Source organism: Passer montanus, unplaced genomic scaffold (assembly GCF_014805655.1).
Source record: "Passer montanus isolate IOZ18808 unplaced genomic scaffold, ASM1480565v1 scaffold45, whole genome shotgun sequence".
NCBI lineage: Eukaryota > Metazoa > Chordata > Aves > Passeriformes > Passeridae > Passer > Passer montanus.
Window position 1 is genome coordinate 5,833,982 of NW_024369373.1, and position 27,252 is coordinate 5,861,233.

Consider the following 27,252-nt stretch of genomic DNA (forward strand, 5'->3'; position numbering starts at 1 on the left):
CTCTGAGCAATGCTATCTGCTATTTCTTGTTTTCTAAAAGAATGTAATTCTTTATTTCAGCATCAGCATTGCAAGTCTTGAGTTTGAAAAATAAAGTACAGTCATTTTAAAGACAGATCCCTTTGAGGTAAACAGTCCTTTAATATCAGTTGCTTCAGAAGGCGTGCTGGTCTGAAGATCAAAGCAAGACAAGCTCAGTTCAGAAGCACAATATTTATTATGAAGCCAGCTGACATAGTTGGGGCAAGCAAAAAGGAACAGACAAGCTTTTAGCAAAGCAAGGTTTTCAAGCTTGTTACCATATAACTCAAGGCCATGGATATTCATCTAAACTGGAATCAGTAATTTTTTCCGAGAAAGGGCAGGTACATCTGCAGAGTTTAAAAATTAAGCTTTTTACCATCAAAGTCAGTTACAACTGGCTGCACATCCTCATTAGCTGTTACAGGGCACCTAAGCAATATGCTCAAACAGCTTTACTGCTTCTTACACTGGTTACCCAGAATGTCAGTACTTTACAGTGCAGACAGGATCACCTCCAAGGATTGCTTGAGAATGTGCTCTAGTCTTGCCTGGAAGAGTTCACTCAAATGTGACCAACTTGCTGCGTGTACAAACAACATGAAGCCCAAATGCAATAGGAAAATCACTGTTTTCACTTCCAGTTTAACCAGCTTTAGAGTTCAGCTTTGCTGACACCTGTCAAACTGCAGCATGGCAGGAGCAATGTTCCTGCCATGACCTGGCTCGTGTGGATTTCAGGAAGAGATCCAGAAATGGACAGCTTTTCTCCAGATGGTGCCATCATTCAGTTTCTTGTTTCAAATGAGGATGAAATACTGGCAGAGTCTTCAAAAGAATGTCGCTGTTTTTGGGAACTGTATCCCAACTTCAAAATGCAATAACACAAACAAATGAACTTCCAGACATCTTACTGATCAGTTTTGCATGGAACATTCTCTCAGTTATTCCCAAATTAATTTTACTTTGGTATTGGTTTAACCTGGAATATCTTCTACCATGTAAGACCCCTCTTACACTCATGAGCATGTGTCCTTACAAAGACAACTACTACTCACTGTCCCAGTCCAAGAGTTTTGATCAGTAAAGTCTTCACAAGTTAAAATTTAAAAACAGAAGAAGTTACACAATTGGAATGGCCAAGAAACTCTTCTGCATTGGCAAGGAATTTATATATGAAGATAAGGGCACTGACCTCTATCAAGAAATTATAAGAGCTTAGTGATATCTGTAGTTACAGGTTTCTGCACAGCATACAACAGTTGATTACAGAATTAAAAAAATTCAGCAGTGTTTGTCCCTAATATAATGAAATATAAATGAGTGAAGGTACCAAGGATGAACCTGGACAATCCTTTAAAATGGCTGAAATTAGTTCATTACTGCATTAATTTCTCACTAATAATGCTATTTAAATAATATTTAACCTGATTACAAAATCATGCAGGTGCATTTAGACCTCAGGCTCTATAAAAATGCCTTACAAAAAACCCAGAAGCAATTTCACTTTTCTTTCTGCAACTGAACTTACACTAAAAATATTCTTCACAGCCCCTCTTAGTGGGTACTGATATTCAGAAGCATCTGCATTTTTCTTTCATTGCCAAATCATCTGACACAAATTCCTTTAAACCCACCTAAAACCCGACAAATTCTTTGTTCTAAAGAACAAAGAAACTGTTAAAGCAGGTTTCCTGGGAAACAGACACCATGGCAGAAACAGCGCTTTGCAGCCTCTCCCTGTGCCGAGCCAGATAAAATGCAGAGTTATTTAAAGTAATGCTAAATTATGGACGTTGTCATTAATTACCGATGAGGTTTCATCTCCTAAAGCAAGTGAAGACCAGTACATAGTGACTTAGTGTCACTTTCAGCCAGTGCCCAAGCAGCAGACACACAGGGACTAGGGCTTTGTTTGTGAGTCTGTTCCTTTTTCTGCTTTGTGGCACCAAAGAGCACCCACGTGGCTGCCACTCCAGAGACTGGTGTGTGACTGCTGGGCTCAAACCAATTCAGGTAACAATCTGCATCCAAAAGTGCACGCCTGAAACTAAGAAATAGCTGCTCTGGGGTTGGGTTTTCCTTTCCTTTCTCCAATTTTAGTTTAACCATTATGCTTTAGGAAACACTTCTTAACTATCTGCTGCAGCTGAGAAGTGCCACACTGAAATGACATTCTTTAAATTCTACTGACTTAGCATTGCAGGGGGAAAAAAAAAAATCAAGAAGTCTAGAATTTGTCCTAATTTTCTTACACGTTTCTTTCCTATGGAAAAAAGAGCCATGGACTTCAGGGGGGAAAAAAAATCAAGAAGTCTAGAATTTGTCCTAATTTTCTTACACGTTTCTTTCCTATGGAAAAAGAGCCATGGAAGTAAGCTTATTTCCTATTTTTTCCCATCTCATGCGTGCATTCCGGCTTCACCTTTGAATTATTAAACTACAAGAAAGCACTGGCTCACTGAACTATCACATGGCTGTGCTAAAGGGAAAGTTCAAAAGGAAAACTAAAGCAGTGAGTCAGCATGGAGAAGGTCACTTCCAGGGCTTCCCCTGAATTGCAGAAATGGACTGTGCAGGCAATCATTCCCAAGAAGGGAAGGATTTTCCCCCCTACAAACTAACAGGGGGAAAATGAAGAGGGGGGAGGATATTCTTTGTTGGCAGAACTTACCAAGTTTCAAGCAACAAAAAGATAATGAATGATGTGTTCAAAACAGGTCAGGTTCTGAAGTTTAACTGGAGCAGCAAAAGGAAAAGCAGAAAAGTGGGGAATGCACAAAGGACTGCAGAAATGTAAGTGCACACACACAAATCTTGCTGTATCTCTAGTCTGATATTGCTTAAATGGCTTCTGCTGTTTTTCTCAAACACCTTTGCTTTTCCCTGCCCTGAATTTTGGTCTTTCCAAAACATTATTCAGAACTGTAATATTTATTCTGAATATTATCCATTTCTCGAAGCTGCAGCTTAGCTGCACTGCCATCACATTTTTATCTTTTAAATTCACTTAGCCAAAGATGCTGCTTTTCAAAGGAGCCCTCCTTCATTTGCACTCAGCCAAGCATTCAGCCTCACTTGCACACCAAACCCCGTGCATGTAAAGATGCATTATTCATCACCCTCATATGCATATGCACATTCCTCAGCAGAAGTCTGGGCAGACATTTTGTCAGCACTCCAAATGGCTTGGCCAGTAGATGCAGTGAATATCTAGGCAGGAGACCAAGCTGGAGAAACCCCATCAAAATACACTGTGGTGGAGTGGAAAGCATCTTGCAGTGCTTGGGATTTAAGGGATATGAAGATGTGCTACAAAGGGGCAGAAGAGAAACCAAAAGGTGCCAGTGCCTCTCTATCACTGCAGGAGTGTGCTGCTTGACAGCAGCAGTGGAAGAGCTTACAGCAAGGGTGGAAGAAAGAAAAACCTGGAATAAGGAAAAACTTGGAGAAGGAAAAAGGAAACGCCTTGGCACCTCATGGCACAACAGTCACAACAAACACCTTCAGACCATAGGTGTTTGACACCTTGAAGACAAAACTCAGGCTTTCATCCCCTTCCAGCCCCACAAGAAGCACCTTTTTATCAGCTCTGGTTTTCCCTGACAACAAGGTGCCAGGCTGGAAGATCAGGGGGAACAGAAAACCTTAACAGCAAGTCCTGCACTAGGTTCTTTGAATCGTAAGCTTTGCTTGTTAATTGGTCTTATTTCCATGAATAACGTGTTGGTATTTCACTCTGCCCAAATTAGCTTGCCCAAAGCTTGAGAATTGGCTCGAAGGCAGACTGGCCCCCTGCTGCGTTTGGATCTGTGCCTTTTCAGCTGATTCTCCATCTCCAGAGGATATCAATTAAACCTCTACTATATTCTAGAGGCTGTGTCTGTTTGTTTCACATACACACAAAAAACTTATTTGACTGGAACAAGGCTTCAGAAGAACAACCTGCTGTGGGGAGGTTAGATAACAGGCTTTTAACACAGTAGATGCACTTCAAACCTCTCAGACCTTTGACTTCTCGAGGCTAAGACTAGAATATATCAAGGATTTTAAATGCTCTTGAAATGACATACTGCTACTATGAAAGCTTTGAAACAGAGAGTGGAGTATTACTGAGTGATAGTGTGCATTGAGTCTTTAAACACATTCACCAGAAACATTAGGAGCTGAGTTTTCTCCCCTCCTCCCTCACACCAATTTGATGCTTGGCATCTCAAGTGCCATGGACTGGGGGTAGCATCCATTTGACAATGAAGCACCAGAATAGGGGTTTTACCTGCTCAGAGTGGGTTATTAAAGTACTTCTGCTAGCAGTTAACATCCACACTCCAAAAAGAAAACCCCATACCAGTAACTAGCACACAAATCAAAGATGTTAGAAGCTATCAGTAACTGCCAAGCCTTCAGATTCACAGCCTAAAATAATGGGATGGCTGTTCCTAGTTTTAAATTAATTCAGTCTGCATTATTTAGCATTTCTAATATTGGAAAGCTGGACAACCTTTGAGAAGTCCCAGTAAAGTTTCAGTAAAGTATTTTCTGGGGAAGACAGCCTCTAAAAAAAGAGGTATGCTAACTGGGATTAACCTAAATTTAAAAGAACAGCAATCAGAAAGGGACATTTCATTAACAATTTTAATTATTTCCAAATCCCTATACAGGTCATACCACATTAGCACCAAGGGTTTTTTTAATTTCAGTATACTTGCAGGTCATCCCAATGAACAAGAATTAATTTCCATTGGTAGAAAACATGGCTATAAAAATGTGTCTCTTTTTCAGCCTGAAAGCACAACAACTTGCATTCCTCCACTCCTTATCGTCTCTCCCCTCAAGGTGAGCATTTTCATGGAGCACAGTGCAGCAGCAGTGATGTAACTTTGTGCTCCAGGGATCACAGCTGCTGTCTGATACTTTCAGCTCAGAGGAGCTGGGTTCCCAACACCCTGCAGGTAACTCTGCTTTGCTCTACTCGTTTAACTGAAACATTTTATTTAAGAGAATAAACTGTAAAGGTTTAACTTGTGACAGAAGATGAGGAAGGTTTTAAATGATAGTCAATATCTCTTCTGTTAAAGATGGAGTCAGTCTTGCCCACAGGATTTGGTCACTGCTGGATTAACCTGAACACTAGAGGTCAAAATTTTAATTTGGTCTGCATGAGACAACAAGATAAAAATGAAAGCTTTTTTTTTGTTGTTTATTCATTTGGTTTTGCCAAGAGACCTGAGAGACTTAATCAGCCTCCTAAGAAGCCATAAATCCAGGCTAGCACACAGTGATAAAGGGAAGAGACACTCTATGACCTTTGTGTAAGCACAATTGCACCTGAGAAATTCCCTGGTGTCACATCATAAGGGTTTCCTGAAGTCCCAGTGTGTTTGCTGTCCCCTGGGTATATTGACCTAGAATGTGTTTGTGACTAAGTTTCCAGCCAGCACATATGTTGCTCAAAACACAGCTTCAGCAACAGCAGCTCCATTGCCTGTACCCATCAGACAATAAACAGAAACAATCACAAAGGTTTGGAATTCTGCTAGACAACACATTCTGCTAGTCAGAGCCCTTCTAGAATTAAATAGGGATTTTATATTTCTCATTTTCACACAGTTACAGTTGCAGAGTATTTCAGAGGTGGTTTCAGCAGTGCTGGAATGCCAGCTGTGTACAGCGCTGTGCGTGACTGTGCACAGCATTCAGAAAGACAGAGTTACCTCATTTTCCTGGGTGAAATCAAGAGCATCTTCCCCTGATGCAAGCAGAGAATGAAGAATCCTTTGTTTCACCTGTTCCCATTCAACCAGCATTGATTCTCGGTGATACTCCTCAGCCATGGCAAAAGTCTGTTGGTGAAGAAGAACAAGAGCTAAGGAACATATAGAAACACTCACCAGCCTGACTCTGCTATTAATAGACAAGCCCAAAAATGAAACAGAAAATAGCAACTACATAAATCAACCAGGTCAGGCCTCAAGAGCTAATGGTGTGCTGCATATTATTTTAACAGGCTTCCTGTTCAGGTACAATGGGACTCAGAAAGTAGGTGTATGTGGGACTAAGACAACTCTCACATACCCCCAGCTGGTAAAAGAAGGAAACTGTGTCTCTTCCATGGCATGGCAGCACTGGAATCTGAGGAGGAAAGTAGGCTTCCTTCTTTAACTTAGCAGCACACACACAATATCCAGATTCATCACTGATCTGTGTGTTTGCTGAAACTTAACTTCTCTAAAGACCATTGGCTTTTCACCTCCCTGGAGGCTACAAAGGTCTGGCTTGCTGCATTCTTAACAAAGATGTGTGTTTATTGCCCATAATAATTTTCAGGTCTTTACCTGTGTGTTTTTCTTTCAAATGGGAAAGAGGATAAAATAAAAATCAAAATATTAAGGAAAAATAAACCAGTGTAAAAGAATCAGGAAGTCTGTTTCATCAGGAACATAACTTGGGAAAGCACACAAGAAAATCAAATCCAAAAGAAAAAACAACCTTTACCTTTAAAATGGCTGATGTGCCACACTATCTTCAGATTCAATGGAGAACATATGGGAGGAAACAGCTTTTCCCTTAGTAAGGGAAATATTCCCTTACTTTAGCAATAGCATTAGGATAGAGAAGATACTTCACTACCTTTTCTGTTATTGTTGGGGTGAGACTAACAGCCTCAGGTATACCACCACAGGAAATAAGAGACTCTCCACCAATTCTGTATAGAGAATAAGCTATATTGTGTCTTCTACTTCTTTCCTGTTCACATAGCTCTGTGCTTCAATGTACATAACTAAATGTCTTGGTTGGCTAAGTTTTTCATTTCATTGCAGCTCACTGTTAGGATATTGTCAATTAATGAGCAAAACATTCCTCAGAAGAAAGAATTGATAAGAGACAGTGACATTTGCCAAACATTTAATTACCATGCAAGCACACAACTAGAGCTTAAGATTTGTGCTTCTTTGTTGCATTATAAAATTCACTTTATACTTTTGTGGCAGGATATAGGTTTTACCCGTACCTTCACTATAAGCACAGGGTTTTAAATATGCTTCAATAGTTACAGATAATTTTATGTAATTGAAATAATTTAATAATGCTTATGTACTATTTTTTATCATTTGAAAGAAACACAGGCTCAGTTCTAAACCTCATGTCCCCAGGATACATGGAGGGAAACAATCATAACATGAGCACTAGGAAGTATGGAATGACATGTCCAAGAAGGAATTACAAGACAAACAACAGGAAGCATTTTTCTATGCTGCATAATTCAATTGTGAAAATCATTGTCCCAGAACATGACAGATACCAAAAGCACAAATAGATTCAGAAACAGGATTAGATGATTTTCTTATCAGTAAACAAGTTGCTGCTCAGATGATCTTCAAAACAGCTATTTGTTCAGAGGTGAAGATACAGGAGATGAAGAGGGGAAGGCTAACTGTCTTTTTCTTACAGACTAAATACTGATCCCTTTCAAGGGAAGAAAACTGAACTCTGCAAATCTCTCCTGGTTTTTTTTTTAGGGAAAACCAATGGTGCTTTCTTCCAACTTACCCTCCTCCTAGACTCTTCAATGGCAGACAGCAATGCATTATCTTTTTCATTCTTCAGGAAACCCTGCAGAAAAGGAGAAACAGAATTTCAGCCAGAAAAATCAGCCTTGCACTAACATCAGATACACATTGTAGTACTCAGCTCTTTCAGCTCTGAGAAGTGCTCAGAGCTCTCTCTGCAGTCCTGTCCCAAGAAGTTTAAAGGTCACTTTACTTCACCAAAGATACAGTAAGATGCCCATCCAGAGCAATGTGAAAATGAAAAAGCATTAATCCCCCCTTTTAATATGCATTAAATCCTAGTGAAATGTCCTGCTTCTATTCTCTTTTATCTCTGTGTCCCAGCACCTGCCTCCTCTTGCTCTCCATTTGAGGGAGCTAGGATGAAAGCTGGTAGGAGCGATAAGCCAAGATAAGATTGTTGGACTTGAGTATGCTGAAAAAAATAAAACAGGCTTTGACTTGGCAGCTTCAGGCAGAAGTGGAGCTCTTGGAGGACCAATACAACTGTGAAAAAGAGCCTTAAAAATAGTCAGTTGAGAAAGGATTGAAATAACTAAACAGTTGGAAAGCATACAGAAAAAGTTTACCACACAGCTTCTCTCCATAAATACAGCTGGAGTGGGTAAAAAGGAAGAAGTGTATTTTTAATTCTCAGTATATGAGTAAATCTCAAAGAGGTCAGGTGTGTGTGAACAAACTGATTTAGATGAGCTGTTAGCTCCTTATCCCAAAGGTTAGTTTTATGACATATACCAGGAAATATAAAATGAAGTTTTAACTTTAAACAAGTAGCTGTGGGGTAAAATGCAGTAGCACACAGAGACAACAATCAGGATATGTTTATCACATTTTAACATGCATATCTTTATTTTGAACTTTCACTGTTACATCACCAATAAATCAAGCTGATTTGTATGCCCAGACTTCAACTGAATCATTATACAAGTCATAAAAAACAAACAGAAGCTTTAGTATCCCTCTGAAGTAATCAGCAATAAATTATCAACTCTATTAACTGCTAATATCTTAAAAGTCTGTACACTCACTCCCGAGCTCTAAAACCAAAAGCTGCTAACAAACCCAGAGAGAGGGAACTCAGTGGACCATGCTTTATGCTTTTATACAGAGAAAACACAGTTGCAGCAGTGTCCAACTGAATTTGTCAGGAATCAGGATGATTTTTGTGCCTTTTTGTAACCCCATTTTGCTCCAAAGAATTCCTGTGATGACACACAGCGATTTGAGCTTTTGGAAAAATACATTTATGTCAGGTCTTAGAAACTGTCTTGCAGCAGTAATATATACAACCACAAGTATCACAGAGTGATACTTAGCTCTGGGAGGTGAGGAGCAATTGAAATCTCCCCAGTCTGAAGCAATCTGGCAGGACACACATAGATGTGCTGCTTGCCTCCAGCTCCCCAGCACCAGCATGTGAAACAAAGGGCATTTCACCCTCTCCTTCTGAAATATGTAGAACAAGCATTTGAGGTACATGGGACAGGCTGGGACCCCCTTCAGCTGGCAATAAGAAGGTGACCCTTTTCTGTACACCAGAGGGAGAAGAAGCCACCATCCTCCAAGAGACGTGCGCAGTTCCCAGAAAGAGCCTTGAATTACACAGGGAGGAGAGCGGTCACCGCGAGCCAGCCTATTCTTCATTCCACCACCGACAGGTCCTGCTTTATTTTTAGACAATGCCCACAGAGAAATCACAGTTACAACCTGAATAAAAGGAAGCTAAATCCAGATCCTTGCACACGTCTGGGGACCAACTATTACAGCAGCTGTCACTGAGACAAGGGCTGCCGCAGTCACCTAACTGGGCCAAGACCCAGCCTCGGCTCTGTGCAGGAGAAGGATGGAGACGTGCCTGGTAAGCTTGTCCCTGCCTGCATGGGTAGAAGGACTTTGGGAGGACGAGTTTTCTGGGTTTCTTTTTTTTGTCATTTCCCCACCTTCAACCTAAAATGGAGAAAAATTACGTGGAATTAAAACAAGCAATGCCTCTATACCTTCAGCACACACACCAACACACGAAGAGAAGAGACAGACCCATTTCAGATGCTAGAGATCAGACGCTGCAGAGAACAGCGTGTTAGCTCTGTTCTAACAACACTGCTAATTTTACAGTCAAAGCCCAATGTCTCCAAGGTGCAGACCTACACTTACCTGGATGTGATGGAGGGTGTGAGCTTGCAGAGGTCCTGAATGCCTGGCTCTCTGCTTGCTCTGTGAGCACTGGACTCCTGAAAACCCCAAGAGATACAAGTCCTACCTTTCCTGCCCTTGGTCTTCCCCTTTTTCCTTTCAGAGATGTGTGCACAGCAGGTACCTGCCTAGAAATGTACACAGCAATGATGGTAATCAACAGGGTAATTTAAGATGTGCTTGAACTTCCCTTGATGTCAGTAAATCCAGACTGAGTATCTTAATGAAACCGCCCAGCTCCCAGAGAGTTCTGCAAGGTCCGTTTAAGGGATCACATTACACCAAGTGCCAATTAGAGGATGATAATTGTCTTTTTCAATCTCAAAAACTACTTCTTTAGCAAAATAAAATCCTTACATATTCCAAACGACATCTGTAATGCCTCACTAAGGAGAAACACATTTTAAAAAGGTTGCCCTATGTCTTGTGCTAAACATTATGACTCTAGCATGACAATTTCTGTTTCAGTTAATTACAGGCTAATTATTAAACCTCAGAAGAGGGAGTTTCAGTAAGTGATGCTGGAGCTCCTGTTACTGCTTGTGCGAGCTGCTTGTACTTGGTTAGGCCAAGTAAGAGCTCCTGGGGGTGTCACTCCAGGCTTTGGTGGCCAGAATTTCACTCCTTAAGAAAGTGAGGTGCGTCTGGCTGGCTGCTGGATTCCCTGCATTTATCGCATTGCCACCTAGTGGTGCAACTACACTTTGATCACCAAACACGATTTCACAGATATACATAAACGCACCTTTGCTGCATGAAAAAGCAGAGCCCTGGAATAAGGGTAGGCAGAAAGATGGCAGAGATGCACTTTACATGAGAGAATTTTTGTCTTCAGCAATCCCAGGTCACTTGAAGGGATCTCATATCTGTTAAGAAGGCTGGCTGTGAACAGTGCTGGTTGTGCTCACCACTTACATGTGCCCTAAAAGCTTTCTGCAATCCCAGAGGCAAGGTTTGACTTTGCCATGAATGCTGGCAGACCGTAACGAGGATGCAGAGGGGCAGCGTTCAGCACGCACGGGGAGTGCACAACCCACAAAGCAGGAGCTGCCCTCTCAGGGGAGATGCTGCTGATTGTACAATGAGTAACGAGACATTGCTTCATATTCAGCATCCAGAGAAGAAAAGCAGGATGAGAACAGAGATTATTGTTAGGAGACAAAAGGCTATTTCACAGAGGCAGATGGCAAAGATAGGAGCAGCCAATATGAGCATTGTTGCAACCTCAGAGGTGAAAACCTCACCTTGCAGCTCCCCATGCACAAGCTCTGCCAGTGCAGGGATCCTAGCATAGCCTGGATTTTGCTTGAAAATGAAAATCTTACTTCCCTGAGGCAGGTTTATGCAAAAAGCTCACAGAGCCTTAATGTCACATCACTCTGCACTCCTTTAGTGAGTAGCATTTGATTTTCCTCTCTTTCACGTCTGACGCCCACACATCCTTCCTGCATCTAGTTTGGAAGGGAAGCAGCATAACTCTTGTCCATCACCAGTTCTTTGCAGCACTCACTGCTGAGTGGTTCCCACACACCATTTGTACAATATCCGATGCGATGGTGTTTGCAAAACAGGGACACAGGCACAGAAACACACCCACTCTCACACCTTCAGGTTCCCACTTCTCCGTTAGTCCTGCTTACACTTACACGTCTACTGACTCTCAGCATCCTTCCTAAGCACATTCCAGATCCTCCTGGATCTCCTACACCTTGAATTTCAGCCTGATCTCACGGTCCCCCCTTTTTGATGAAATGCAGCCTCACTCTGCTTCACTTGATGATGGTTTGTAGAAGTGGCCGGCAGTGGAAGGGCAGGACAGGACCCCTGGCAGTGCTTGCTCCATTTTCACTCTCATCTCAGCCAGCCACTGACTGACACTGGTTTGACAGCAACCGGCACCTGCCTCGCTCCAGCCTGAATTCCAGCAAGAGTGTGTTCCAGTAGTTCCTTCTCAGTACACAAGGGCACACGTGCACACACCAATGGTCTCTTTCTGACAGGAGACTGAAAGTCTCTTCCACTTACTGCAATAAATGGGGTTAGTAAACTCTCCTGGCTGAGAGAAGTCTCTTAATTACTTTCATCAGCCAGGCCATACTTTTAATACTTGATCTTGGTATTCAAGCTGTCAAGAGAAGGCGAATGTTGCCAAATAGTAAATTGAGGCTTTGGATGTTGACAGCAATGGGTACTTTTTCACTGGCACAGAAAGAAAGAAGAAAATGAAATGAACAATCTGGGACCATTTCAAGTCAATTGCTCTTTGATTAAAATATTTCCAAGTGCTGGATTTCCAGTAGATCCAGTGAATCCAGCAGGGACAGTTAACAAAAATCACTCTGGCAACTCCAGGTGAAGCACCTGAATTTATTATTTCTACCAGCAATTCTAAGAAACAGTTTGCTACATACAATCCTATTGAAAACATGGATACATTTGAGACCACTCCTGAGGTGGTGTACCCTGTCACAATCCTCCTGGCCATGTTCTCTCTGGAAACAGAAAATGAAGCAAAACTACCTGCCACTTTTTAAATCTAAATTATTGTTTGTGCTGACACAAGCATCAGTGATTGATCTATTTAAATTTATCTATTTAAATAGATAGGCCAAAGGGTGAAGAGTCATGGCCAACTATTGTATTCCCGAGGATGGATTGACACAAGCATCAGTGATTGCTGGTTTTAAATAGATAGGCCAAAGGGTGAAGAGTCATGGCCAACTATTGTATTCCCGAGGATGGAGACACACCAGTGTAGCATGGGCAGTATTTCAGTCTACTCACTCCTCCTTTGTATATATGACACCACCATGTCACACATACAATATGTGGAATACAATATGGAAGCTTCCATAGGTCTCCCATGATTTGTTTTTCAGAAAGCAGCAGGTGTTTTGGGCTAAAGCCATGCAGATAAGCTTCACTACATACTTCGGCCTGTGCAATACTGTGCCCTTCAAAGCAGCAAGGCAAGATGCCCAAAGATCAGATACCAAGCACAACAAGCCAAGAGCATTTGTGAAATTGGCTTCCTCCTCGGAGAGCTTCAGATGGCAAAACTGCTGTGGGGCCAAAACAGACTGAGGACAGAGGGGAAGATAACCCAAGGAAGGGTGATTCACCCATCAGTATCACTTCAAAGCTGCACGAGAGGCAAGGAGTGCATCATTGTACACAGACAAAAAGGTCCACTGGAAAGGACAGTCTGATGGGTGTCATCCCACAGCTCGATACGTTGTTCAATTTAAGGATTTAGCAATACAAAATTTCCCTAGCCTAAGACAGCTGCACTTGTCAAACTACAACATACATTTCTCAACTTCCTTACCATCATGTTTAGAGTGGGAAATCCTGTAACATTTAAAATTCCCTGTTGACTGAACAGAAGAAGCAGGGAAAAACCAGAAGGCTTTAGAGTTTGATAAGACCTAAGAGCTGGTTGATGCATCAGAGCCTTTCAAAGCAACAGCCGTGTTGAAGCTGAAAAGGGAAAAAAGCACATAGCAATAGCTAGAACACAAAACTGTGCTAATACAGCCAAACACTGGGCTTGGGGAAGATCTGCTGCTCTGCTACCTGCCTGCACAGGGGTCAAATCACATCCCCCTGTGCACTGTGACCGTGCTACAGGCGTGTAGCCAATACTCATGCTCAGTTGGTTTGAGAGTCAAGTTAGGAGAGTTCTTCCCCACCCTGCAAGCCAATAGCATTTGAGTGGCAGTAAGTCACTAAAATATACAAAGCTTGGCTTCATCTCTCCTTCCTTGCGTGACCAGTAGCAATTTTAAAGATTACTTCAGGGTTTTTAAAGTGGTTTCCTGCTCCAGCAAAACCAAACTTTGCAGAGCTGCAATACTGTCTTCCTTTTATGATGAAGAAGCAGCAACCTGGGCCTCACCCCAGCAGCAGCAGGCATTGATGCAGGCCAGGCTGGAGCCCACGTACAGTGCAGAACAAGAGGGGCACCTCCACTTGCCCACAAAGCTCTCCCTGGGGCTGTGTGCACCAGGAAGATGCACAGAACAGCCTTTCCCAGAGACAAGCATTGGGGCAGGAATGGGCCTCCCCTACCTCACCACTGGCACACGTTGATGCAGTGACCAGGCTCAAACACACTCTTTAATCCGTGTTACAGAGTGAGCCTTAAGCAAATATTTACAAAGAGCTCTCTGCTGAAGGTTAGTGCCTGCAATGCAAAAATCTAGCACTTTTTTCTGTATTATTTTACTGGTTTAGACTGTTTGATCTGTGAAACTCATGCAATTTTCACAGTAATCTTAACATGGTATCCAGGAACACTGGATTTCGCTGTGTTGGATAAATATCATTATTCCTTCTAGCCATGACAGGAGAAACTCAAACTGCTGAAAGAAGCATTCCTTGGGAAAATCACGGATCAGCTCTAACATAAGCAGGGGCAGATGGTGCACGCTCTTTGACTCTTGCTGGGCCTGTTTGAATCTGGCAAGTGAAGAATGGAAATGTGTTCCTCAGACATTCAGGCTTGAAGGGAAGAAATACAAACACCTCCCAGCACCCACTTCAGCCAGGACACCATCCATTAAGCAAGGAAGGCTTATATCAAACCATCAGTTAATATCAAACCATCCCCAGCACTGAGAGCACCACCACATCCCACACCCAACCGCAGCCCTCCAAAACACAGCTGCAGCCTGTGGCCAGCAAGGAGAGTGCAGGTATCTGCAGTGAACAGAAGCAAAATTTACCATGAAACACACAGGGAGCACAGCTTTATCATACTGGAAATGTCTAGAAAAATACCACTGCTCAGATTTCCTGCAGGAATATTGTGCCAGGCACTCAGCAGCGCCAAAATCGAACTCTCTGCTATGTGGCACTGCTTGTTCCATGTATAAATGGAGATCATCACTGCTGGCAAGAAACATGACTCTGCTTAATTTTAGTTTCTTCTAATTCAACACAGGATGCTCAGTGAGTTCATGCACTATGAGACTTCAGTATTTCATTTAAAACTGTACTTACACATGGCTTAACTCCTGACATAACATGAAAACTCATTGCACTGTTCCTGTGTATTCTAGATTTTTCAAAAATATGTCAGAGACATTTCCAAGATTTAACAAATCCAAGTGTAATTAAAGTAAGTGAAGTAGGACATGAGCATGAGTTTTAAAAAATACTACAATATATCAACCATTGCAATATATATAATTTATACACTGCTTACACAGTGTACCTAATTATTAAAATATTAGTAATTATCCATACTGCTTGTTCTGTCTTTCCCCTCCATCACAGCGACCAACAGAACTTCAATTACACAAGTTCATTTCTCATTCTCAGACTCTAAAAATTATTGCCCTGTCATGTTGGGTTGCACAGTGCATGGGAATGCTGTAGGTTTTTTTCAAAGTCACAAAGACTTTAATGGTATAAGACTAAGATAATACATTTCTTAATCCAAAATTTTGCAGCAAAGTTGATTAGAATGAAATCCTCTTTCATATACAGTCACCAGCCTCCACTGCACAAATCATTTTTGACAGCAATTGTTAATGCAACACAAAAAGTAGTGCAAACAACAGTGCTACTTTCTTGAGTGATCCTGTCTTTCTCCCCTGGCATATACTCTTTTTCCTTCTCCCTGTGATATACCTGGGAGTGGTTCAACAACAATCCCACGTCCTATCAAGGTACAAAGAACCAAGGAGATCTGTGCAATAACAGAACAGAAAGTCTAGAATAGTCCTAACCTGCTGAGAGGTCATGCAAAGAACGGGAGGAGTAACAATGAAAAAAAAAATCTAGATCTAGAAAGATATTACCATCTTTACATTCCTGAATATTTTTATCAGAAATATAAACATCTGTGTTTTATTAATTGAATAAACATAAAAATGGAAAACTAGTAAGAAGGTAGATGACTCCTGCAAGCCAACTGTGGCAGTAGGAGACATTACTCAAGAAGGAGCTAGTTCAGCTGGTACATTACACCTGAAAACACCCTAGATGGTATTTCTGTTTGTCTTAAGACAAAGAAACCAAAATATCACAAAGGCAATCAAACACAGTGCTACCTCACTTGCAATTACAACTTCTTGAGTGAGGGAATCTCTGCACACAGATCAGGCAAGCGGGAGCAGCAGCAGGACCCACGGGAAGCCCATCTCCTGTGGCACCGGCATCAGCACAGAGTGAACAGACCACACAGCCTGAAACCTGAGCTCGTCATCAAGTTTCCAAATGCATGGCTACCTGTTTTTCTTGACATTTTTGAATGCACAGGGATGACCTTAGTGTGGGGCTTTGCTCAGTGCTACGATGAGCGGCTACAGTCTCTCCCCTGCACTATACAAGCCCTCGCATTATGATCCTGAATAAAAAATACAAGCCTACAAAAATCACAAACACATCAAGAGACCCACAATCAAAACTCAAGGCTTTGCCTCTTTTTGGAATTTAAGTAAATTAAATTATGAGATCATTCCAAAGGGCTTGAGATCTACAATGCAACCCCATAGTAAAAATATTTATAGAATGCAAACAAGGATAAGTTCTGATCATCCACTAGAATAAGTTGTTATACCCGCCTCTCCGGTATAATGATTTTTAAGGGAATACTGTGAAAAAACCTACAGATTTAAATGATTTAATACCTTCACTGTACAGTCATATCTAAGGCTGTAATGTAATACCTCTTGCTGGAAATATGCTCGCATCAGGCAGGACGCCCTCAAATGAAGCCATCGAAACCAATTTCACTGATGACGCCATTTTCTTATTTCTTTCGCTGCCATTTTAGCATCATGGTTACTCCACATTTCCTCAAGAAGTAGCTCTGCATTCTCCCTGCTCTAAGAGGAAACCATGCTTGAATAACACGGTGACAAATGAGACCTGTATGTTGAATTTCTGCCCATGTCACATCCCTGCATGGCAGGGGCAGGGACGATGCACAGTTGCCACTGCAGACCACACCTCAATTCCCTGTACGAGAGCTGGCGAGGAGTCTCCCAAGAAGGTGGAAGCTGAGAAACCAGCCACTGGAAATCCACGGGCACCACAGGAAAAATTGATACAGCTGAGGAAAGAGGAGTGTCCAGCCTTGTTACAGGAGGTATCTCTCCAAACCCCACAGAAAACACTGGCTAGTAAGGGAGTAGTTTGAAAAGAGAAGCAGAAGATAAAGGAGGCACACAGACAAGCCTGCAGTCTCTGCTGCTGGACTAATTGTATATTAGCATTAACATACAGGCAACCACAAAAACCCACTTAACCTGGCAGCAGAAAATTCATTTCTCAGTATCACATATAAAAGCCAAACAGTTACCCCAATCAATCAATAAAGTATTCCTTATCCTAAAATGACATTTCTGATGGACCACCAGCAAGAGGGGTAAATTATTAAACCTGCTATTCATTAACACCCAGCCTCCTCTAATTCACTTCTAAAAATTGTATTGCAGTCCTCAAGTCCCCCCCACCCCTTGCTAAGTGCTTTATCCTTCTGCTTGCCTGACTGGGACCATGTAACCTTGCTGCTTGTGAGAAACAGGGATGCTCTCAGGATTTTTTGAAAACCAAAACATGATTGATATTTCCACATCTCTTCCTTCACAATTTTAGATGAGTTGAAACAGTGAAATGCCTTCAAGTTAGTCTGAAACTGTAGGTAAAAAAGCAGTAATGAAAAAATTGGTTCTCGACCTCCTCTGGATTCAAGTAGTGAGCCTGGCAGCACTGAGTCTGACACTGTCCCTGTTCTCAGGCTGACTCAAGCAGAAGGATTTCGGCTGCTGTGCCCCCATCCCAGAGCTGAAAGCCTGCGTACTGCCTTCCCAAACGCTCCTGAGGAGCACGAGTTATCTTTCTGCTCCATGAAAAGAAAAGCAAGCAGCATCTTTCAGCTCCATCTGCATTTCAGACAGAAAGCGAGGCAGGCAGCGAGCGCTCGCTGCCTCAAAGGGACAACGCCTGCTTCAGACAGCAAAATCCTGTCAGCACTGGAAATGCGACAACCAAGTTACACCAGGGTGCAAATCCTGAACCAGCACAGGTGGCTTCCCCAGTGCTGTACCTCCACAAAAGGGGGTCCTATAACATTTCTACTGCGGTTTGAAGTCTCGCAGAAAAACCCATACAGGGCAAGAAAACCTTTCCCAAGTTAAATTTACTTTACTTCGCTGATAGTGGCTAACATGACAAAGAGACAAGATTACATTCACTGTAGTGTGAAGAATGTAGGGTTTTTTTTTTTAAATACACATTGGAATGTCAAGGAAATTTATAAATTTGAAGTTCAGCCTTCTTAAATAACACGAGATGATTTGGCAAAATCATCCACCTGAGTTAAAAAAAATAAGCCCAAGTTAGCTACCCCATTCTTCCTCAGTATTTGAAAGTAAATCATAGCTACTTTGTTCACCCAATAGCTATTTTCAACATGACACCTTATCCCCTAAGATAAATATAAATATAAATATTTTACTGACAGTGAAAGCAAGTAACTTGGAGTTCATACATGTCACGATATCTTTACATCCTCAATTTAAACATGCCATGGTCTTTAGAAATGGTTTTTCTTTACTACATTACTGATACATTTCACAAAGTTAATTATTTAAATTGCATATGAATTATTAATTACAGATCATTAAACTAAGAAACAGAAGTCTGAAATATGCTTGTTATAATTATACAACTTATATTTAAAAATGTTAGACATTAAAGGGCTCAGAGAGAAAAGCACACATTCAAATTCTCTGCTGCAACAAATATGTTACAATAAACATTTTACCCTTTTTCCTGCTTATTTCTCCTATTGTGTAATAAACCTAAGGTTTAAACTTTCCAGACTTGGGGCATGAGGCCGGTGTGCTGAGGATACACCACAGACAATAGGTTTCCATTTTCCTCCTCTGGCTGTACTCCACCCTGGCTAAGGAACTGTCTAGCAGTGCATGCCTTTATTTGCGCCTTGCATTAACAAGGCACACAAGCTTTCGGACTTTAATGTAAATTAAATGTCAAGTGCAGATGCTGCCAACAGATATCACAGAAAACCCTGCTATAAGAGACCTATAGCTAATTATTCTTTATGGTGGCTCAGTCATTTTTTTCATACATTAATTTATGGAGCTTAGTTGAAGTCTGTCTCCCACCCACTTCAAACAAAGGAAAATAATTTGCCTCACTGTACTAACTGCAAGGATAACTGAGCCGTCGCCCATACGGGGTCAGTGGGGATGGGATGGTTTCCTCCATGTTTTTACACAGGAAAACCACACATTTAATCGTCCTTTACTTGATTTTTCACTGAGCTGCTTTTGTGGAAAGACCCCCCCCTTTGCACAGGTAATCTCGTTGGAGAAAGGCAACTTTTTGGCCATGCTATGCAACTGTTCCACATCTTCCCTCTGAGCATTTCTCACTTGATAAAAGGAAGAGTGCTGAACGTGGCACACGGGCACCTTAATATTTGGGAAGGGAGCCCCAAAAGAAGCAAGTCACTCTACTGCAAGAGCTCAGGTGCTGTCCCAGCACAGTATGTTTTATTAAACTGCTTCCTTTCATATACAAAAATAGAATTGAAAGGAAAAGAGAAAAATCAACCCACCCTGTACTTTTGTCCCCATATCCAAGCCCAACAGAGCTCCCAGTTTCATGCAGCCTCTAAGACCCCAGATCTGAGAGTATTAAATGAGCTGCCACCCACTCAGCTAGTCATGGCCATCACATTTATATAAACGTTAATTCCCTGACTGCTTCCCTTTACTATGACTTTACTGGATTAACCCTTTTCATAATGTATCCTATTCACTTGAAAGAGAGGTGGGACCTAGGCTACGAACTCCAGTTGACTAAGCAAATATGCTTCACCACCTCATTTAAGAAATTAACAAAAAAAAGTAAATCTCCACATATCTTCATTTGCTTTGAAAGAGTAGAAATATTTTCTCTCTTATTTTTGTCCTACATTTGAAATCCTTACTTGAAAATAAAATTAAAGAAAGTTTAATGTGTCTTCTAAATAAATCATAAATACATATGTAAGAACAGGGGAAACAGAATGGACCAACATTTCTGCACCACAATGAAAAGCAGGAGGAAAAAAAAATCATAATCACGTAGCATCTTTATTTTTTGTTTAAAATACTTCCATAGACTTTTCATAGCCTAGGGAAGAGAAAACAGGAATAAAGGCATTCAGAAAGTTATGCTACTGTATTTCTGCTTAAATGAAAAGCAAAGTCAGCAATGTCAAGAGGGTATTTAAAAAGGCAACACAAATGAAACCCCAAGCAGACGCTGGACTGCCCCACCCAACAGCTGCTCTAGCGAAGAACATTGGAAGGTAAAGGCACAGACCTTCCCGTTTCTTTTCTGTCAGCAAAGGACCTTATCTCAAAACTACCCACCTGTTCTCTTTAATTACTCACTTACAAATTAAAACAACCTGCAGCAACAGTACAAAGAAAAACCGCCATAAAAGACACCTGAAGGAAAACTCTCTCTTATCAAAGCAAGCTTTTTAACCCTCATTTTATATATTTTAAAAGACAGACATTCCTACCTGTAGATCTCAGGACTGAGGAGTTACAAACCTGTTAATGCTGGCTGTAACTGCCACACTTCAGCTGCCTGGTATTTAGGTTTACACATCTGTATCTATCTCTATTCATGTTCAAGTTTTCTCATCTTTAAAATAATATATATAAATCAAACCTGCAAGTCCTGAAACGGCTGAGACAGTCAAGAGTCCAGCAAGACAATAAGAAAGCAGCTGCTTTCCACGGCTGAACACCACTGCCTGTAAAGCATCTATATATTTTTTTCCAGTGGTGCTTTATTCAAATTCTAGGAAAAGCATCAGTCTGAAACCAGTAACTGATGGGAGTAACAGTTTATAGGTTACAGAAGGATATTTTATTGTTAACGGACTGTACCATGTAGGAATTAGGAGGGGGTGAGGCGGCAGGCAGGCAAGAGGAGAGAGATGCTACTATTTTTTTTTCCCGAGCCACTGCAATTACCCTGATGTGAATTTTTGATGACTTCCGACATATTGCATGGTTAATAATCGTTTCAGCTGTCATGTTTGGTTAATGTGGAAAATGCATTTGCTGCATTGTGATGCAGCACTCCAGCCACAGATTGTAACACCAGTTGTGAAGCTATTCCCTTAACTGAGCTGCATGAATTTGCACATACCATGAGGCTGAAATAAATGGTAGTTTGATTTTTATACAGCAACTGAAAGCTTCTGCCATTTTAGACCTGCAGAGCTGTTAGTACAACTTGTACAGGCAGATAATTTTACTGCATATTAATTGCTGTCAATGCTCTTTAAAGGGGAGCTTTGATTCTCCATTGTTGTGCTGTGTTTGGTTATTTATCAGTTAAAAGACTGAGATACTATTTATGTTAGACATAGTACATTTTTGTAGCTTTACACAGGTTATTTAATTGTAAGCATATATACATCAATGAAACTGTCAGCACTACAGAAATGCAGCCTTGCTATTCATACAGGCTCAACCTACTTCTTCCTCCATATGATACTTAAGAGTGTGTGTATATATAACCTTGTCTTACAAATGATTGCACATGAGGTGTGAAAATAAAATGACTGCACGTAAGGGGTGAAAATATGCTGCTTACAATCAAATAAAGAGAATTTTATTTGCAAAGTACCACTTCTTCACCTACACTTTAAACATCAAACAGAAAAGTATAAGGTTACATAAATACTCGCGTGTGCCTTTCACTGTCACCAAAAGAAAAACAATGCTGCAAGCAATCATGCAATTACAAGAGGAGATGTAAAACAGCAGAGATGAAACCATGCTAAGAGCCAGTCACCCGATGATTAAAGTCAGGCCAGTGTATTCCAGCAGTCAGGTGATGGTGCCATCATTACAGTGCAGAAAGCCACGGAAAAATCGAGAAACAGACCACCCCCATCTTCAAGAAAAAAATTAGAAGCACCAAAGGAATCAAGAATGCACTTGCTAATATGCCAAACGTGCAACCATGAAAAAGCATTTCACAGAATGTGTGTGTAACACTACCGGGAAGTTACTGTCACAGACCCCAAGTGCACATTTAACCCATGGTGCCAACCCAGCTCCAGTCTGCAAACTGCTGGTGACACTCCTAAATTCAAAGTTCATTCTTTTGAAATTCCAGAACAACAGCCCTGCTGCCACATCACTTCATTTCACAGTTCAGTAATTCTGCTCACAAATCCACATCTTCAATTTGCAAAAACACACATGCAAAAAAATCCAGACTTGGGATGTCTATGTTTAATGAAGAACAAAAAGCTATCATCAGGAGAGTGTTTTACTGTGCATGAACACTGACATACCTACAGAATCACCACCAATTCATTCTTTCCACTTCTGTTTAAATTAAAACAGCACTGCAATGTGTATGTTAGACATGACATATCAAAAAATACGGTGCAGGACATTTTATACTGAAAAAATAGGAGTCTCTGAATTAACATTGTACTCTCTGGTTTGGGAGCAATTCCCATTAACAGGGTTATGGCTGCAGAAGGTGCTCTGTGGCTCAGGCTCACCTACCCCAAAGGCATCATCGCACCTTGCACAATTCAGAGTTTTGCAGATGGCAGAGTGATCTCTCACAGTGTGTTCTGGCTTTGAAATTAGCAAACTTTATCTTAAAGGTGATTTTGCTGAAGTGATTGCAAGGAGCAATCCCTCCCTGCTTGTGACCAAATCAACACTTGAATATCTGAATCCTCCTACCAGGCACTTCATGAGTGGAGAAGACAGGTCTGAATCCAACATTCTTAGAGGAAAACTGCAGTCAGTTGCATTGCAGGGAAAATTATTGATCACAACCAGCTACACCCCATAGTGCAGGCAAAGTCCCTTTTGGGAGAGGAAGGTTAATACATTTGCAGGGATGATTTAACTCTGGCATTCCTCCTGCATTTCTGAGCATCCATGTCTGGCACCATCACTGCGGCTGGGCTTGCTTCAGTAACTTGCTTCAGTAACTGCTTCAGTAACTGCGGCTGGGCTTGCTTCAGTAACTCACCTCACACACACTGCTCTGGCTTTGATGGCTTCTCCCCCTGTTTACCTCGACTCTGCACAACCCACTATTGGTGCAGAGACAGAAGCACTGAGGATACACACAGCTTTTGCTTCCTAGCCGAATTCTGAAATAGGTAAAGGTACCTGGAGGGACAGTCGTGTCTTTAGGACAGACAGCAGCCTCCCAGGGATTTCAGCAGCACAATCATCCATCTGGAGCTGCTAGACACAACTTTAAAGATGCTGCTTTTCTCAAGAGACATTCTCTTTTATTTTCTGGCAGTATAGTGCTGCTGCAGAAGCTCCTTGCAACTGCAGATCTATGCATTACAATCAGCACAATTATATATCTGCACTTTGTTTTACACATTGCATTACCAGGGAAAGCCTTCCCGGTGTAGCTCAGCACTGTCTCCCATTACCTGTGGATTTCTTAAAGCAACAGCTTAGAGGGATGTGAACAGAAACTACCCACCCAAATGGCTGTTAGTGTAAACAACTGTGAGTCTAACCCAGCTAAGATGTCGGAACTGCTATCTGTTTCACTGGCAATCAATTTAGTGGAGCGTTCAGTCAGCTCACGCATCAATCACTCCTGCACTCTGATGTGACTGTGGGAGGAGAAGAGGGAAAACTACTGTTCAGGGCTGCTGGGCCCCAGCTAAGGAAAAGTGCAAAAGTCTTCCTTCTGAGTAGAAAGCATCATATCTCTAAGAGAATGACAACGCAGAGAGAACGCAGAAGCTGTTGGACCAAGAATATCCTTCTCTTGGTCATGATCATTCCCTCACTCTGTCTCTGGGTATTCACAATGACCTCATGCCTTCTTAGGTAAAGCTTCATCTCTGCAGTGAAGGAGATTCCTTCATCAAGACTACAAAAAATCAAAAGATGCAATCACCCTTACCTAAAAAAAAAAACCAAGAAAAACACCAACAAACAATAAAACATGGTAGCCTGCAATCAAAGATATGATCTCATTTTCTTTTAGTCTTGCACTGGACAGGGATAAGGTGGAGAAGAGGACCAGCATTCCTGGATCTGCTCCTCTATTAGTAGTTTTGAAGCTCTACAGTTTCAATGTCTGCCATTGCCAGTGAGCATTAGCCAGCAAAATTGAGTGACATTGCTGGCAGTGAGTTGTAACAGTGATAGGTAGCTCCTTCCCAAAATTTCTTCTCTGCTTAATCCAGCACTGTAGCAGCAGCAGCAAATACTGCACTGTCATACTGGCTCTGGAGAAAGCCTCAGAGCATTAGCTGGTCCTCTCTGCAAGGCCAGCAGGGTGATTATCCAGCATTAATGACAGGCGAGGTCTCCTCCTCTGTATTCAGCTCTGCACACTCATCCTACCCCTTCAGAGGGATGCAGAAAGAACAGCCAGAGAGTTCAGGAGTCCAATCCAAGCAGATTGTGCTGAAGAGAAGAGGAAGAAAACCCAGGCTAACACTTCAACATCAATACAGTTATACTCACACACAAGCAGAGCAGAGCAAATAGTCAGGTTGAGCGTATTATGATGCTACTGGCCTGTCTAGCAGGGAATTTGGGCTTTGTTGCAACGAGCTAACTTACATGGACTAAGACAAATGAGCCACCCAGAGTCAAAACAAACACTAGAACAGGGAAGTGACCAGCTCCAGTAGCATCCAGTATCATCATCACAGGAGCCATCCTCCTTCAGGGGAAAAACCACCCATGCACACACTGGGAGTTGCTGGCTTCTTACAAAGCTCAAAGGACACCTGAGTTTCAACACAGCTTTAGAACTAAATTTGTACCAAACAAGAGGCAGGATGTAAAGGCAGAGAGCAGCAAACACCCCTGAGAGAACCAGTTGAGGACCAGTGCTTTGTGTGACCAGGCAGATACAGGGGAAGTGAAACAAATCCTGTAAAATTAGAAGAGTGCTGTCCTGAGCAGAGAGAGGTGGGGGGAGCCCTGCCAAGCAGAGAGGATTAGCACCAACACTGGCAGTGCTGTTACTGCCATCCACACCCCAATTAGTGGTATCATTTGTCCGGATGAATGGGGACCTTGCACTCAATTCGGCAATTTCACAGGGTGTCACTGAACTACCTCACGTCCGTATTTATCCAAGAGGCAAGTGCAGGAACCAGTTTTAATTAGAGCCTGTTTCACAAAGAACCCAGGGTATTACCCATGCTCTCACCATCAAGTGATAATTGAGATGTAATCGTTTAAACAAAGAGCAACAAGTGTCCATTTACCCAAAACCATTGTTAAATATCCACTAGGAGATTATTTTCAAAATTATAATGTGCCATGAATATGCAAACCACTTTCCAACTTTAGCATTGAAAAGAATAATCACCTTTAAAAAAACTCACACCACCAAAAACCACAACTGAAAGCCAAACAGCTTTTTTTGCAGCAGAATTTGAGGAGTGTTTTAAACATGCCAATGCTAATTTAAAAGGAGTGGGGGAAGAGAAGTGATGGCTCTGCTTTGGGGCCATTAAACTCTGTCTGGAAAGCCCTCTTTTGTACACCATTAGGCTGCTGTAAGTCTGTAATTATGAAGAGAATGTGTTAATTTTTAATTCAGATAGCTAACCCCTTTTTATGTACAAACCCTGCATGTCAATCCCTCTTGCAGATGACTGTAAGCACATGACCAAATTCAACCCTCGGTGGTAAAAGCACGCTCTCCCTGGGAGGTTTGGCACTGTGCTTTGGAAAGCAACAACCTCGTAGTGAAATAGCTCTTTTATAAAACTGTCACCTCAGCATCATGGCAAGCAAATCCTCTCGACCCCCAGCCTATTAAACCAGAACCATATGGCCACTGATATTCACACCTTCACTTCAGTATTCTTCTCTATGGCTACTGAAATTCTAACACAGCTTCACAGGAAGCTGAATTCCCACATCCCTCACATTCCCAAACACAGGGAAGCACAGGATGAGGAAGTTAACCTCACACTGCCTAGAGGCCCACACCAAGTTAATAGCTGTCAAACACTAAGCTCATCTTTCATCTCTTCTGACTCCTACTGATGCCAGCAATCCACGGAGGAACCTGACTTAAGAGCATGCTTTGACACAGTCCAGCAATGAATTATTAACTCCAGCAGAAGCTGCAAAGCATCAGCTAGGAGCAAAATGAGCCTTCTATGATGATTAACCAGAATGCAATTATCAATGCTCCTGCTTCTCACAAAATGTCTCCAAATTCCCCATCACAAAGTCCAAAAGACACCACACAGAAACGCACATCCACATGCAAGAAAGCAGAAACAATTCTGGGCTTTTACCTTTGTTTTTTCAGGGTTACAGTATCAGCTGTGAGCAGTCTGAGAGACAGCAATTATACATGGACTTGCAACACTAACAGAAGAGCCATATATGCACAACCAAGTCCATATTTTTAATTTCCACAGCAATTAATCCACCTTGGACTGGATAAAACACAGTCACAGAAACTTGCAGATTCAGAACCATCTTTGGCCATGTTACATCACATAGCACAAGCTGTTTGCAGCCCAGGGCCTGACTGGGCACATGGAAGCAGCTGTGGCTGCTCACCAACAGTAGATGAAGACAGATGCATTTATCCTTTATGATGATGAGTGCTACACAAAAGGGCAGCCCAGCCTCCCTCTGAAATGCATGGGCCCACCCTTCCAGTTGGATGTAAGATATGGGCCTCCAGCAGCATTCCCACATTCAGGAAGAACAACTTGCTCAATTCTCTGCCAAAGGAATCCAGACAGCTCCCCATATTAAACCACAAGGTGCCAAGAGGCAACAAACACTAGCGATGGACCTAAAAAAGACCTGCTGAATCCCAAAATGCCAAGAATGTTTGCTTGCAATGGGGTGCCATGCCATTCTCATATTAACAGTGAAAAGCCAGGATGATAGGTTTTTCTTAGATGAGAAGCTAAATTAGTGTTTTTCCTTTAATTACAGCTGCCAGCTCTGAAGAAAGTGGCACTAGAACTGCTGGCCAGCATGGAAAATGAACACCCACAAGCACACAGGTTACAGTGAACAACAGCAGTTGTATGGCTGCTTTGTAAAACCATCCTTGTATTTCTCATAGTAAAAGTACAACTGAAATCAGTATTGGCATCTCAGTGGGCTTAATTAGAAGCCAGGTCTACTCTATTCAGGTCTTTATACTGTGCTCATTACATTGATATCCAAGTGCCTTCCAGTCCTGCATTAAGTGACATGACTAACATCTGTCAGTGTTGTTTGTTCTCTTCTCCATTTCCTGGAGGAGTGGAAACACAGTGTTCAAGCAGATCACAGAACACCCAGAGACTGGGAAGGGAGATTCCTTCAGCCCTGTCTCACACAGAGCATGGCCATGTCTGCTTGGCTAATGGTTTTATATCATAGTCATCAGCAGAATGATTAAGCAGCTATATGTACTAAAACCACCG

The 27,252-nt window shown here is 41.8% G+C and overlaps 1 protein-coding gene across 7 annotated transcripts in view; it reads right to left on the reverse strand.

Moving 5' to 3' along the window:
- Positions 1 to 27,252, reverse strand: part of NUP93 (nucleoporin 93) — a 75,778-nt gene that overhangs the window by 21,903 nt on the left and 26,623 nt on the right. For 6 of the 7 annotated variants that reach the window (XM_039721306.1, XM_039721309.1, XM_039721308.1 and 3 more), the window contains exons 4-5: positions 7,573 to 7,635; positions 5,736 to 5,864 (exon numbers count right to left, since the gene is read on the reverse strand). In XM_039721306.1, the coding sequence (XP_039577240.1) occupies positions 5,736 to 5,864; positions 7,573 to 7,635 (192 nt within the window). Of the gene's footprint in view, positions 1 to 5,735; positions 5,865 to 7,572; positions 7,636 to 20,492; positions 20,625 to 27,252 lie in introns of those variants that run through there. The other variant, XM_039721313.1, reaches the window with a different exon arrangement.